The sequence below is a fragment of the Accipiter gentilis genome, chromosome 33 (assembly GCF_929443795.1).
Source record: "Accipiter gentilis chromosome 33, bAccGen1.1, whole genome shotgun sequence".
NCBI classification, from domain to species: Eukaryota; Metazoa; Chordata; class Aves; order Accipitriformes; family Accipitridae; genus Astur; species Astur gentilis.
In genome coordinates, this window is record NC_064912.1 from 4,051,514 (window position 1) to 4,067,057 (window position 15,544).

At 38.7% G+C, this 15,544-nt stretch overlaps 1 protein-coding gene across 8 annotated transcripts in view; it reads left to right on the plus strand.

Moving 5' to 3' along the window:
• KATNIP (katanin interacting protein) overlaps positions 1–15,544 on the plus strand; it is a 69,887-nt gene that overhangs the window by 35,312 nt on the left and 19,031 nt on the right. For all 8 annotated transcript variants that reach the window (XR_007504546.1, XR_007504545.1, XM_049791501.1 and 5 more), the window contains 5 exons: positions 653–1,387; positions 1,945–2,153; positions 5,981–6,044; positions 9,660–9,837; positions 12,330–12,495. Coding sequence is in view for 6 of the 8 variants with exons in the window: in XM_049791501.1 (XP_049647458.1) it covers positions 653–1,387; positions 1,945–2,153; positions 5,981–6,044; positions 9,660–9,837; positions 12,330–12,495 (1,352 nt within the window). In the remaining 2 variants the exon portion in view is untranslated. The remainder of the gene's footprint in view (positions 1–652; positions 1,388–1,944; positions 2,154–5,980; positions 6,045–9,659; positions 9,838–12,329; positions 12,496–15,544) is intronic.

A 15,544-nucleotide genomic window follows, 5' to 3' on the forward strand; every position in this document is an offset into this window, starting at 1 on the left:
TCCCACTGGGCCCCTCTAATTTGTAGTCCCCACTGTGTTCCTATTAGATACTTTGTCATTATCCCCCTTCTACATCTCACACTTGCTGAAAAGTGAGAAAAATATTTGCATGTTACCTACATGGAATGCAACATTCACCTCATCCTCCTTGTATACTGAACCTGCTTCTTTTCTGACCACTTTTGTTTATATTCACGTGGCTGATTTTGACAGGAAGCCCTAGCTTTTCTCTGTAATGCTTTAGAAACCAGTTCAGCCATTTCCAACTGTATGAAAGATTTTCTGCAGAAATGCAGACAGATGATTTAAACTATTGTGGCAGCCACACAAAAGGTATCACTGGGCAAAATCCCAATTTCTGTAAGTGTTGAGTCAAGAATTCGCGGTCTCAAACTTAGTTGCACTTTGTATCTTGGAATGTGCTCTGCTCTTCCAATAGTTAAAAGTGATTGTTTTCATTATGTCTAAATGGGGAAGGGAAATTGGGACATGTAGCCTTCATAATAGGGAGGCAGTACAAAAGTGCTACTGTAACAGAATTTCACAGTAAGGGAACACAAATATGACCAGCATAATTCTGGAAAGTCAGTGTTGTAGTAGTTTGCTTCTGATCCTGTTTATACATTAAACACCTATGTAATGTTGTTTTCAGATGAAGACTTTTCTGTCAAGGACATAGCAACCTCTAGAGCAAAGTGGCACAATGAACAAGAACACACTCTGCAGGAGTCCTGGAACTCCTTGGTAAAGTTTAATTATTCCCATCGCGGCCGAATCTCTAATATGGATTTTCAAGGGGATATCTTTGATGAGTTTCTCCATCAACAGAAAATCAACCGGCCTGGAGAATATCAGCAAATGAGAAAAGACGGACTACAAACACTACCAAAAAGGCAAGAAGAAGAAAATTCTGTGGAGGCATATGATGGAAATGATTTTAAAATTCCTGTTTTACCTTATGGGCAGCACTTAGTGATTGACATTCAAACAACATGGGGAGACAGACATTATGTTGGTCTTAATGGAATTGAAGTTTTCAGTTCTAAAGGAGAGCCTGTTCAGATTTCAAAAATAACAGCTGAACCACCTGATATAAATATTTTACCAGCTTATGGCAATGATCCTAGAATAATAACCAACCTAATTGATGGGGTAAATCGGACGCAGGATGATATGCATCTCTGGCTAGCACCATTTACCCCTGGAAAACCTCACTTCATCTTTATTGACTTTGTGAATTCCTGTCAAGTAGCTATGATTAGGATTTGGAATTATAATAAATCTCGCATACACTCTTTCAGAGGTGTGAAAGACATTATAATGGTGTTAGATGAACAATGCATCTTTAAAGGAGAAATTGCGAAAGCTTCAGGAACCTTATCTGGAGGTATGCTATCATTTCTTATTTTCTTTGTGGAAACAAATACATTTAGCTTGTTTGTTATCACTTTCCACTTCAAAGCAAGCTGGCACTTTGTATAGTATTTAGTCCTTTTAATTTCAAAACGCAATGCAAAACCCACCAATGCATTTTTCAAAGATACTGTGAATTTTAGCAGCATACAGAGCTAATCTCTATTCTTAATGATGTCTTAGCAACAAGACCATATTTCAATAACATCAGATAGTCACTAGACATTTAAAAGTTGCAGATTTTTACTTGTTTTCACAGATACAGTCTTTTGGAAAAGGTGATGAAGAAGCTTCTTTCCCATTTTCTTTTATGTGTATTTGAAATTTGACTGACTTCTCTAGGTTTTTCTGCTGTGCAGTGTAAGTTTGAGAATGAACAAACTAATTGTATTAGTAGTCTGTATCAATTTACTATATATCATCTTTAAACACTACTGCAAATTAAATGTAAAGAAGGACTGAAAATAGTTTTTATCACTCTGCATATTCTTTTGTATGGTTTCTCCATTTAATTCTGTATGTTGCCTTCAGCTCCAGAGCACTTTGGGGATACTATATTGTTCACTACTGATGATGATATTCTGGAAGCTGTATACTGCTATGATGAGACATATGATGGAGAAATGGAAAATGCCAGCTCCTTGAGATATGAAGAAGAGCTAAAGAGGCCAACAACTGCTGATAGGGAGGGAGATGAAAGACCTTTTACACAAGCAGGGTTAAGAACAGAGCATCAACAGGTAGGGGCCCCTATGTTCAGAACTCTCTATAAATGTCTTCATGAAACATGACACAGAAGTAGTAGACACTGATTTCCATGATAGAGTAAAGCTCTGCAGAAGAACTAATACTGCTATCTATTTTGAAGATTATTTTTTTTTCACCAGCTCAATAATTTATGCAATTTTTTTAAGGCCAAAAGGTCCTCCGAATTTTAGTTTCCCTGATTAATTAAGAAGACTATAAGGAAGACTACACTGGATTGTATTTTTTTTTTTACTTACTTCGACAGAGATCAGAGGGAGTTCATTTTGATTTAGGTACTCCTGAATGTTTATGCCACTGTCAGTGATTTTTACCATACAGTTATTCATGTAATGAGTTACTGTACTCCCTGTCACTCCAAACCAAAGATTTTTCCATGTTTTCCACACAGAGTATACTCTTGCTTGTTTCTTCCTCCACAAATTAAGTATCTCACATGAGAAGGATCTCCATCTCTCAACCTTCCCCTTATTTTTTCCTCTTTCCTTTTTTGACTAGCATCTCCACAGGTCTGTGTGCATTTTGCGGCATAAAAACGGCCCTTTACTATTCCATACAGTAGATATTTTACTACTCGGAGGAAGGCTATATTTTCAAGCACTGGAGTCTTCTCATACCATTCCAGCCCAACAGTCCAGTGTCTGAGCAAAGATCCTTCAAGATTTTCTGCTTAAGATGGTGTGGGGCAGTCTTTGACCTGATTTCCATCAAATCTACCTTCTTAGAATCTTCATGAGCACCTACTGTTGCTTCAATGAGGTTATCTTTTTCTAGAGGACACACTCTTACTTGTAAGGCTGTGAGGAGATCCAAAGCTGAATCAATCCAAATTCCAGCTGGTTCAGCTAAAGTGCTCCGAGTGATACATGGTTTCTAATGAGTCTTGTGCTGTTGTCAAGCCTTCCTGTTCTGTCTTGCCTTCTTCTCCTGGTGGCTTATAAGACAAAGGGAAATGTCGTGACATTGGAATTTAGTCTCACTGTTAAGATCATGAGTCAGTGACTCTGTTTGACTTCTCCAGTGCTAGTTAACACTGGCAACAGTAATTTTGGTCCCGTCTTTGCTTGCGGTGTCTTAAACTGGTCAGACACCTTATGCAGTGCAGGATCTCATGAACACAAATTGAAGTTCGCCTTTCTTTACTTGATCACTTGTTTATTGTGAGCATTCACCAGGACCGCTTCCATTGCAGAAGCCTAGATGTGGACTGACTGGTCCTTACTCAAAGCCTCTGCTTTTTATTTTGCTGTTCATCTGTGATGCTCTTCATACTCCTTTTCCAACTCTGAAACATGCTGTCTCAGCAATGGAATAACAAAAGCTGTTGTGACTGAGCCATTGGTCTCCCTGTCATTCTGTATTTGCTGGTACCACGAAGATTTTATAGATGGATGCTTATGCTATCCTATCAGAATGATACAGATCTACCAGATGATTTGTCTTCCCTAGCATAATGTTGTTATTCAGACTACTATTGAGTTTGAACAGTCTCTACCTGTTGATCATTCACCCTTTTATCCTGTAGCATGTTCAGTGGATGAAAGAGCGTTTTACTGCACTGACTACAGAGCTTTTCAAAAGCTCTTACAGAAGTGTCTTTCTTTCTTGTCTATATTATCCATGGTCATCTGTCTTGCCATGAATTCAGTAATCCTTAACATGTCAACTTTTATAGCAGGTCAGACCTGTAACTAGTGCACTTGGCCCAACTGTGTGGCCAGTAGTGGATGCCTAGGGAGAATGTACGAATAGAGCAAACATGCAGTGCTGTTTCTCTGAAACACTCATCCAGCCCTTAGAAATTTGTCTCACAAGGACTTTTTGACTTAACCTCTGTGTTTAGTATCCTGCCGTGGATTTTTATTGCGTTAATTTGTCTACTAGCTTTTTTAAACCACATGCACTTTTACAAATTAAAATGCTCTGTGGTAAGTTTCCCTTAACTGGCATAGCACAAAGAACCTCTTTCTGTTTGTCTCTAGGTTCATTTAATGTCCCCTGTTTTTTGTGTTGGAAGAAACTAAACAATTATTCCCCATTCCCTTCTTCAAGCCACTCAAGATTTATGCCCGTCTGTTACAATCTCTTCTAAATCTCTCTTTTCCAGAATGGTTAGTCCTACTTTAGGTATTCCTCGCATGGAAAGTGCTATACAGTATGGTCAGGTGTAGGAGCATGGTAACACTTTCTACTATTTATTGCTTTTCCAATAACTCCTGTACTATGGTGGTATTTTGTTCTAGCCATAAGGATCTAACAACACAGGTAGGACAATGTTCACAAGCAGAAGTAGTTGAAATAGCAGAAAATTAGACCATATCTGAGAGAAAAGTTAGTGGGCACCATTGGAATGAAGGGATCTGAGTAGCCAAGAAAGGCGGACAAGGGAGAAAAGAGGTGATAAGGTGGCTTGGCAGAGACAGTTTATGGCCTGCAGGGGAGGGCATTATTCTGCATTCTGTAAAACCAGTAGCTTTATTGTATCCTTGGGTTTTGATATTCAGTAGAGTTGCAAATTTTAATTCCCAGGCTGGTATTTTAAAGTTGTTCTGAGGAAAATGCATCACACATCAAAGACAGAGTACCCCCAATAGGAGGGTTTTTTTCCACCTTCTGTAGGTTATCTGAGTGTGGTTTTTTCAGTGTCCAGTTCTTGTTCCGTTTCACCTACTTAGTTACCACAAGGACATGTGCTATTACATGACTTCATTGCAGTCTGGGAACATACACATATAAGACCAGGATGTCAGTGGTTATACTGCACAGATCTAATATAGCCATAGGAGAAAAGTGTTGACAAGTCTTTTATTTTTTTTAGGCACAATGTAGGTCCATTTGATGTATTCTGGATGACAGGAAGTCTGCTTCTAACGATGAATAAAACTATAGAGATGGAGTCTGGACTTCTAATTTCCTATTTGGCTTTTTGACTACTAATGAGGATTGAGCTGACGTTTTTATAGAACTACTTATAATAATGCCAAGATTTCCTTCTAATCTGCTATTATTTTGTTTGGAGCCCAATACTGTATATGTAAAGTTAGGATTGTTTTCCTCATATGTAGCATTTTTACATTTACCTACAGTGAACATAATTAGCCATTTTATCATGCTCACTCAATGAAATGAAGTCTAACTGCAGCCCTTTGCAGTTGTCCTTTGTCTTTACTACCCTAATGCCCCAGTATAATGAGGAAATTTTGTCATCTGTTTATTCACTTTCTCGTGTGCCATGCTGAATAGCATAGGTTATTATTAATTAGTATTGTCAAAGAACAAATGCAAGCTTTTGGACAATTTTTCTTGCTTGTTCTGCCCCTTGATTCTTGAGAAGAAATTGTGGTGGCACTCTCTGAGGTCTTAACTGCCTTCCAGATTTCTTGTCTCTGCAACATATTTGCAACATGTAGCAAATACAGCATATTATCTTTTGGCAGTCTGCAGGTAAATAAGAGTCACTTAAGAATTTCAGCCTCTTTGAGAATAGGTAGCCCACATTAAGGAGTCTCCCATTTAACACTCCTATATGCACTAACAAAAAAACCCCAAACCCTAAGAGTCTTGACTTTCTGAGGACCCATATGATCTTCTACATTTTGGGGCATGTTTTCCATTATTTGCAGGGCAGCCTGGGTGGTGAGGCAAAGGGGAGATTAATATACAAAAGGCTGGATGTAAGAAAAAAACCAAAAACAAACCCAAAGAAACAGACACCCCCACACACACAAACACACTTTATAAACAATGTCTGTAATGTATATATGATATACATGTTCATTGCACCTGTTGATTTACTTCTTAGGTTCGAGAGCCAGACCCTCTCTCTGAATGCATACCTAAGGAATCAGGAATATTTACTGGAAAATGTAAGTTCTTACATTTACTTCTTGCTTAACCACCCTCCCCCCTAACATGTTATCAAGGAGGATATGGTCTGTCAGAGCTGTACAGAACTTTGTGACAGATGTCAGGTCTAGAATGAAGAAGAGTAATAGAATATTTAATGCAGAAGCTTTGTTTACTATGGCATTTAGAACATTATATCGTAACAGTTGGCTTTTAATCTCAGAGTAATAACACTAGCCATTTGCCTAGTCCCTGAATGGGATTTGTAATAGCTGTGTCCCTTACCCAGTATTTCTCTCCCAATCCTATGTATTTATGTAGATTGACTGAATTTCTCAGATCGGATTGACAATAGAAACCCTACAGTAAAGCTAGACCAGAATGTTATATCCATAGTTAAAGTACCTGATTTCTTTATCTTGTACAAAACCAACTCTTTATGGGCCTTTAAATTATTGTCCATCTGGATGACCCAGAAGTTTCAATATCAGTTCCTGGTCCTTTGACCAGCACAAGAGAAATTGGGTTCTTGGGCCTGGCATAAAGTCTTTAGCAACCTGTGATGTGCTCTCTGAAAATATACACAATACTGTAGCTTAGTCAGCCACACATCTGTGAACTATACCTATGATCTGTGATCTATGACCTATGAACTATATCTGTATGTGTGAACTTTTATCTATGAACTTGTCTATGATCAATTCATATGTGTGAACTTAAGATGCCTTTCCCTCCTCCAGTTTCTCATAATGGGCGAAAAAGATAGTGAGGGTGTGATTCAGAGCTCAGCAGATGCAGCGTCTCACACTGACAAGATATTGTTAATCAGCTGATTGGACTAACTTGTCTCTGCCAGACAAAGAGGTCCTGATTTCCACGAGTTCTTGCAGGGAAAGAGGTGGAGAAAGCTAGCTGTATTTAAGGGATGCTTTCCATGTCTTATGTAACACAAAAGAAACTCCAATTTAGTTTCTTACACTGAAAAAAATGCCATCAATTGCTACAAGGGACTATCTTTGTAAATGACCTTGCACAAAAGCAAATAAACCAACTAGAAGCTACAACCTCATTTTTGCCAATGATTTTTGCATACCCTGTCCTGCCTGTGTATATTGTTCCTTGTTCTCCTTATTCTGTGGGGTGGTCTCTTAGACCTGGAGTGAGAGTCCTCTTGCTTCTTCTCATTCCGGGAAATTACCGGGAATTGTGCAAAACATAGGATCAGTACTGCCTTTTTCATCTGGGACTCCTGGTAATAAATTGTGTATGGAGTCACTGAGGATTTGTATCCTTGACCTGTTGTAGGTAGTTTTCACCTCTCTCTTCCTGCTACCAGTTATGATGTCAAGGAGAAATAGTGCCTCAAAGTGTGATGATCACTGGTACAAAGTCCAGCTGGTGGCTAGTTACTAGAGATGACCCCTCAGGGATCAATATGACTATAGTCTGCACTGATTAATGTCTTTTTTTTTTAAAGAACTTGGATGATGGGATAAAGTGCAATCTCAGCAAGGTTGTGGATGATACCAAACAGAGGGCAGTGGTTAATATGCTGGAGGGCAAGGCTGTTTTTCAGAGGGACCTCAACAGGCTGAAGACATGGTAATCTCAGCATGTTACCTAATGTAACCTCATGAAGTTCAGGGCAGATACAAAGACCTGTGTGTGGAATGTAATAACCCGTGCTACAGGAGAGGCTGGGGGCCAGCTACCTGAGAAAGTGGCTTTGCACTGAAGGGCCTGAAGTCCTTGTAAGACCACAAGTTGAACAAGGGTCAGCAGTGTGGCCTCTCAGTAAAAGCGTCCATCTGCCTCCTGGGATGCAAAAATAAGAGTGCAGCCACCTGGGCAAGGAAAGGGATTCTTTCCCTGTATTTGACACTTGTGAGGCTGTATTTGGAGTACTGTGTTAAGTATGGAGCTCCCTAGGACAAGAAGAAAAATTGACATACTGGTGTGGGTCCAGGGGAGGAGGGTCACCAAGGTGGTCAGGAAGCTGGAGTACCTGACGTGTGAGAAACGCATGAGAGCGCTGGGTTGGTTTGTTCATCCTGGAGAAGAGAAGGTGAAATCTTGCTGTTGATAGCTATCGGGAGGGCATAGAAAGGACAGATCCAGGCCGTTCTCAGGCATGGACGTATGATTGGGTTGAGAGGCAGCAGAAACAACAAGGTAGAAGACAAGAATTTCCAACTGGGTATTAGGAAATCTTTTTCACCCTGAGGGCAATCAAACACTGGAACAGGGGTTCAGAGAGGTTTTGAAATCTGCCAGCCCTGGAGACATTCAAACTTTCACTGGATAAACTCCTGAGAGATCTAATCTAATGGACATGCTCTGAGTTTGGAGTCAGACTAGAGACCTCCAGAAGTCCCCTCCACCCTGCATCATTCTGAGATTCTGTGAAGGCATTGGCATGGTGATGTGAATACTAAACTTTGTGTGGATAGCTGCTTCACCCTATCTTTTCCATTTTGTTTGAAAATATACTCTGGTTTTGCCTGAGAACTCTTGCATGCTTGTATCCTAAGCAAGTTTGGTCTTAGCAATGGCCTTGGGAATAGCATCTAATATCAATACAGCCATAGCTCCAAACTTGTCAGCTAATAGAACTATTTATTTCTTAGTGTCCTTGCAAATGCTAATGAGATCTTACACCCAAGTGAATTTATGTGTATATCAAGATTTAGTCTCGTGTAAATTGCTATGGCTATTTAGAGGTAGTTGGGCTGGATAGCTTACTAGGTTTAATGCTTGTTTGTTTTACAGGGCATCATGACTACTGGTGCTTCTTTAGACATTATCCAACCTGATTATTTCTGAGCTTCTGTAATGTGTGAAATGAAAGATATTTTTAATTTACAGTGATAGATTTTTATGGAACCTGATCATATTGGAATATTACTTGCTATGTCTGTATACGCTATTTATATTTTTTCAGTAAGGCATGAAACAGGTGGATCTGAAGATACACATACAATCTTTTGTCTGCCCAATTTTTCTTTCCTATTTATTTTCTGGAGATGCAGGCTAATGAACATTGCTGCTTTTCACTAATGCTGTCCCATTAAAACACTTCCATGTGTCCAGTTCTGACATGAAGTTAGTAACCTAAACACATTAGTAAACCAAATTTGGTTTTTGGTTTAACTATGAGTTGGTGTTCTCTAACAATTTATGGATTTATGAGAGACTGGATTTATATGAATCTATATAGTCATTTAGCTCGCAAAAGATGATAGCTAGACTTTAGACTAATAGGTCTTCTCTGTGTCTGCATAATCACAAAATCTGTCATGTTACTGCTTAAATGTATCTTTGAATTACTGTCAGTCTACAATCTAAGTAATGAGACACTTGATAACATGCTTGATCAGTTGTATAGTTACAAGTGAACAAGATGTTGGTAGCCTGCTAAAGGAGACTAACACAGATTTACAGAAGATACTATGCTATTACATGGAGGTAGGCATGCAGACCAGGAAGTATCCAAATACAGCATATAAAGTCATTTAATCTAAACAAATTACACATCCTGCTAATTGGTGGGGCTTGCATGCATGCTGATATTGGCTCCTTACTTCAAACCAGTAAGTATGTATATGTATATATTATATGTATATTCTTTTATATAGGTCTGCAACTGAATTTTACCATGACCTGGGGAGACTCTCATTACCTTGGACTGACAGGACTTGAAGTGATAGGAAAGAATGGTCATGCATTAAAAATAAGTACAGAACAGATTTCTGCTTCACCCCAAGACTTAAATGATCTTCCAGAGTATACAGGAGATTCCAGAACATTAGAAAAGTAAGTAGTGAAAGAGTTGGATTGTCCAAGCATTTTCTGCAGGTCTCTTTTTTTCCCTTTGTGCCTGTTGTTTCCACAAACAGTTTTGGAGTTTCTCAATTTTAGATGCATTTTACATCAGACTTTATAAAGTGACAGAATTATATAAACTTTTATTATGTTAACACATGTTAATGCGAACATGATTTTCATACCATCACTGCTCATTCTTGGATTTCACAAGCTACCCAGGAACAGCTTGTTGTAGAAACATGAATGAGATGTTTCCAAAGGATGGTGTTTGAGTTAGGAGATTGTAACATGCCTGGTTGGTATCTCTGCTAAGGACTTTCCAGTCAGAAATGTGGATGTTCTGTAGCATCTGTCTATGCATATGCAGTGATATTTATGCAGGATTTCAAGATAATTTCAAGGACAATTTTCAAGTTAGCAAAGGGTGAGGATGTATTAGGGAGTTACACAAATAGGTGCCAATCTTTTCGCAATTCTGCAGCTTTTTTTTTGTAATTCCAGTGAAGTTTTATTAATTGACAAGTATACTTCCTCAAATTAACTTGTATTTCCTAAACGGTAGTAGTATAGAAATCATAGGCTATAGGTCTGGAGAGGACTTGGCATTTGTTTGTTATTGAAGCTGTATGCTGTTGTTTCCAAGTCATATCTTCGTTTTAAAGGGTATTTTCAGTTGTAATCCTGTCCTCTGGCATGTTTGTTGTCTGTGAATAGGTTTATGAATTAGGACTTTTCTTTTCAAAGTCTTTGTTGAGCCTTGCTTAGAATGTTGTATTTATCTACATCTACACTAACTCTGTTCTTTGTAATTTCTGCTAATCTGACTAATACAGATGTCAAGCTTACTTGTATATCATGCGTCGGTTCTTCTGGCTATTTGTATGAAAATCTCTTCTGTAGGCACCAAGATTTAAGAAATCTTCCCATTAGATCCCCTGTGATGAAGAGATTCTGGTGGTGGAGTCTCTCAATACTCCACCATGATGGACCCAGATGCAAAGAATTCATTTAGCTTTTCTGTTGGTGTCTTATCTTCTCTGAATGCTCCTTTTCCAGCCTCGTCATCTGTTGATCCTACAGAATTTCTGGCAGACTTTCTGCTTCTGATGTATTTGAGGAATTTTATTTATGGTACCTTTTGCTTGCTAGCCTTCATATTCTTTTTTGGCCTGTGCATACGCACTTAGCCTTCCAGAGTTTATGATCCTATCAATTTAGGTTTTTTTGATCATTAATTTTGTTGAAAGATGGCTTGTAATACCTTTCTTTATCCTGCCACTGAGCCAGACTGGCTTTGATTTTTCAAGTCCTCCCTCTTTCTAACATCTTTCTTAGTAAGTGGGATACATTTGTTCTGTGCTTCTAGTATGTTATCCCTTAATATTCTCTCTGCTCTGTATAATGATTTTATTTTATTTTGTTGCCTTTTTTTTTTCTTTTTTTTTTTTTTACATACTTAGTCATTTTTGCTTAAGAACCTTTTTGGGCACAAGAAATAGGGGCTTTTTTGGCTTTTGATATTTCTGCAAGCATGTTGAATTTGAGTATACTACAGTGCTCTTCAACTGTAGCATTTGGAATAGGTCCTGTGTATTATTCAGGACCAAGTCAAGGATTATATCTTCTCTTGTGGGATCCATAATCAGTTCCTCTGTGATACAGTCATTATTCAAGTCTTTTTCTTTAAGGAACTGCCAAGTCTGGCACTCATTCTTCCATTAGACTTTTAAATAAATAGTAAGTACATAGGGCAGTGTACCAAAGTAATTACAGTGGATAATTAGTTCATATTCTCCTTTATCCCATCTTTGTATGCTGTAGTTTGCAGTAGAAGAATTTAAAGTCAGGATTCCAAAATGAGGAAATAATGGAAATAACTTTATCAAGTCAGCCTGAAGTCTGTGCTCTTATGAAGAGACATTGTCATGCTAGTAGAAAGCTTTTAAAAAAGTAGGAATGTGCCTACTTGTGTGCATGAAGAAGGACGTGAACAAACTCTGCTTCTTCTCTGGGTTATCCAGCTGCCATCCAGCTCCTTGTTGGATTCAGTATGGTTGCATTGGTAGAATAACACACTGCAAAGTGCCAGATATACTAGTTTAGGCATGGAACTGTATTAATAAGTTATATTGTGTCTGGGCCTTAGACTTTTGCCTTTGGCCATTTTGGTACAAAAGTAGTTGAGCTTTCCTCTGCCTGCACTTGTTCACAAAGGGAAAACCTAAGGATTTTTCTGGTTTACCTCAAATGGGCCGAACTAAAGGAAATACTGTTTTTTCTCCCCCCACTGCCTTTACTTCAACAATCGCATATTATTTTTTATGTTTACTTTGCTTTTTAATTGTATACACATGAGCACGGTAAGCCCTGGGAGCTGGAAGTGGCATCTAGAAAAAAATTAACACCTAGTAAAGTACCTGATTTTCATGAGAAAAGCAAGCTTTTCTTTTTTTGCAGCTAATGGATTTTTCTCTTTGTAGGTTAATAGATGGGACTAATATCACAGTAGAGGATGGCCATATGTGGCTCATTCCCTTCTCTTTTGGAGAAGATCATCTGCTTACAATCCATTTTGATAAAATTGAAAGTATTGCAGGGCTTCGCTTTTGGAACTATAATAAATCTCCGGAGGATACCTATAGAGGGGTAAGTAAAAGAAAAGGAGCAGTGCCAGCAAAAATATACAGCAGTGCATTGGAAAATTGGTACTGTGATGAATGAATACAGCTGCCTTAATGGAACACCATAAATCTTTCTAGATTGTCTGAGTCTGAATTTTGTGGCAGGTATAATGCATTTCTGTCTCCACAAACAGCAAATATTGAAAAAAAGCCAGAGATAGTTTAAAGAAATCTTCACAGCTGATTTTTCTAAGAGACACATACAATAGCACATATTATTTTCAAGATACATGATTCTGAAGTGGTGTCCTCTCAGTATCTAGTATTTATGCCTACCATATGATTCTTTATTTCCTGGAACATGTAGAATGATAGAACAGGGATACTTCTCCAACAGAAGTTCTGTTTAGGTAAGTTACAGAAGGCCGGTCAATCAATACTACCTTTTCCAAGAAGCAGGAAGAGTCTCTAGAACTCCAGTGTTTATTAGGGAAAGTTGACATCTTCAAATAGTTCGGCTAAAGTAGTTTAGCTAAAATGGTATAACATACCTCCGTTCTTCTTTTTCCAAATTGCTTGTTTTACTTTTTTTTTTTCATATTGAATTATTGGAATTGACTGGCAATTGACACCTGTTGGAGCCCATGTTACATCTTGCTGGGACTCTGAGTTTGGCTGTCCCTCATTTCCCTGTTTTTTCTCGGAAGCTATACATACACTTGTTATGATAATGAAGAAGTAGTTGCTGTTCACTGCATAGAAAGTTTATGAATCCATTTGTTTCCAGATCTTTCCCTTCACATATAACTGTTGCATTCTTGATGTCCAAACTCAGTCAATAGACAAGAAGAAAAATGTTGGTATGTATTAAACTAGAGAGAGACAGGACAAAAAGGATGAGCAAAGTTCTGGAAAAAAATTTAGAGTTTAAGTTGGAGGCATGGACCCTTCATAGGATTGGGAAACATAGTGGCAAAAGTTGCAGAACTGCTTCTCTGTGTAAATTTACCTTCCAGGAATTGCTTTAATATGAACACCACATAAATGTGTGGAGAGGTGTTCCCTCTCCAAAGCAGAGCCCTGGCATCTTTTAATATCAGCATGGGATGTTGTTGAGTGCCAAAGACTGGCCAAAGACTCCCAGAGGGCCAGAGCGTAAGATCCTTCATTTAAGCCACAATTGATCTAGAAATTTTAACCTATGGCACCTGATTTCATAATACATTGCATTAACCCAACCTGTTTGACACATGGGAGGGTTCAGGAGCATGTTGAGTTTACCATCTCAACATACCCTCTGTATAACAACTACGGCTTTTTAGTAAAATCTGTGTCCTGGTTTTGGCTGGGATAGAGTAATAGTACTTTAGTAGTACTATAGTACTGGATAGTACTTTCTTCCTAGTAGCTGGGACAGCGCTGTGTTTTGGATTTAGGATGAGAATAAAGTTGATAACACACTGATGTTTTAGTTGTCGCTGAGCAGTGCTTACACTAAGTCAAGGACTTTTCAGCTTCTCCTACTGCCTTGCCAGCGAGTGGGGTGGGCGGGGGGTGGGCAAGAAACTGGGAGCAAACACAGCCAGGACAGATGACCCAAACTGGCCAAAGGGCCGTATGATGTCATGCTGAACAATAAAACTGGGGGGACTTAGTTGGCGGGTGGCGGCCCACTGCTCGGGGACTGGCTGGACATCTGTCAGCGGGTGGTGAGCAGTTGCATTGTGCATCACTTGTTTTGTATATTCTTTTATCATTATTATTATTTTCCCTTCTTCTTCTGTCCTATTAAACTGTTTTTATCTCAACCCACGGGTTTTACCTTTTTTCCAATTGTCTCCCCCATCCCACTGGGGAGGAGTTAGCAAACGGCTGTGTGGTGTTTAGCTGCCTGCCAGGTTAAACCACAACAATCTGTTACTTAATTGATATGATTCGGCATAAAGAAAGAACTCCTCCCTATGAGACTGGTACAGCTCTAAGAGCTCTCAGGGAGCTCTCAACTCCCTGTATGTGTGTCTCAATTATTAAAGGAGGGAAAGAAATAGCCAAATCCCTAAAATCTAACATGGAATTTGGTCGTTGGAAGCCAAACCAAGAAAGAAAGGAAGGTATATTTTCACAGTTTACTTTGCTAGGAGGAAAAAAGAGGCGAGTCTGATAAAGTATGCATGCAGGTGGCACACCTCTAAGTCCCATAAGAGTTAGTGGGTACAATTTAAATGAGGAGTTCATACCTGCAGTCCTGTAAAAGGATGAAATAAATTATTTGGAAAACTGAAGATGAAAGGCATCTGCTGGACGACAGTGAAGAAGCTTTAGACTATAAACCTAGGGCATCATGACATCTGTCTATTGAAGTATTGCTGTTCCTTCTAAGAAACAGTCCCGGGGTATGAGATATAATGATTTGCTAGGCAGCTGTAGACTGGTGGATTCTATTCACAGCTTTAGTATGAGAGGGTAATGGCAGTGAACTGTCAAAATGAAGGCTTGTGTGCTATTTCTATGAAAAATTAGCTTGTGAAAGCTTTGTTATGCGATTTGTAAAATGCTATGTGTGACGGTTGAGTGCCTTCTCAGATGATGAAAATTACTTAGAAATGAGGGCTGTAAAGGGCACATAAATATAAGCAGCTGTGGTATAATAGGTAAGATTTCATCTCTAAGTCTCTAGACTTCCCATTCAATATGTGTTTCCTAAACTAAAGTGTATTTCAGTGGGTTTTTCACTTCCTCTCCTTAACCTGGCAGACTGATTCAGCTGGAAAATAGCATGCAGAAGAGTCTCTGATATGAAAAGGGTATTTCCTTTCTTTGCTCCCAAGCGTATTAAAGATGAAACCAGAAATAGTTATTTCTCCATACTTGGTACTCATAAAAACTTGGTACTCATAAAAACATTCCCTCCTAATTAATCTTCATGCAGTTTGGAAATGAACTGAGCATCTCCTCTACTCTAGTACAGTACCCGAGGTTTTCAAATCAAGAAATGTTTGTGTAAAACAAACCAAACAACTTCCTGAAAATTATTTGCTTTTGGGATATTGCATGTGTAACTTACTGAAATTGTA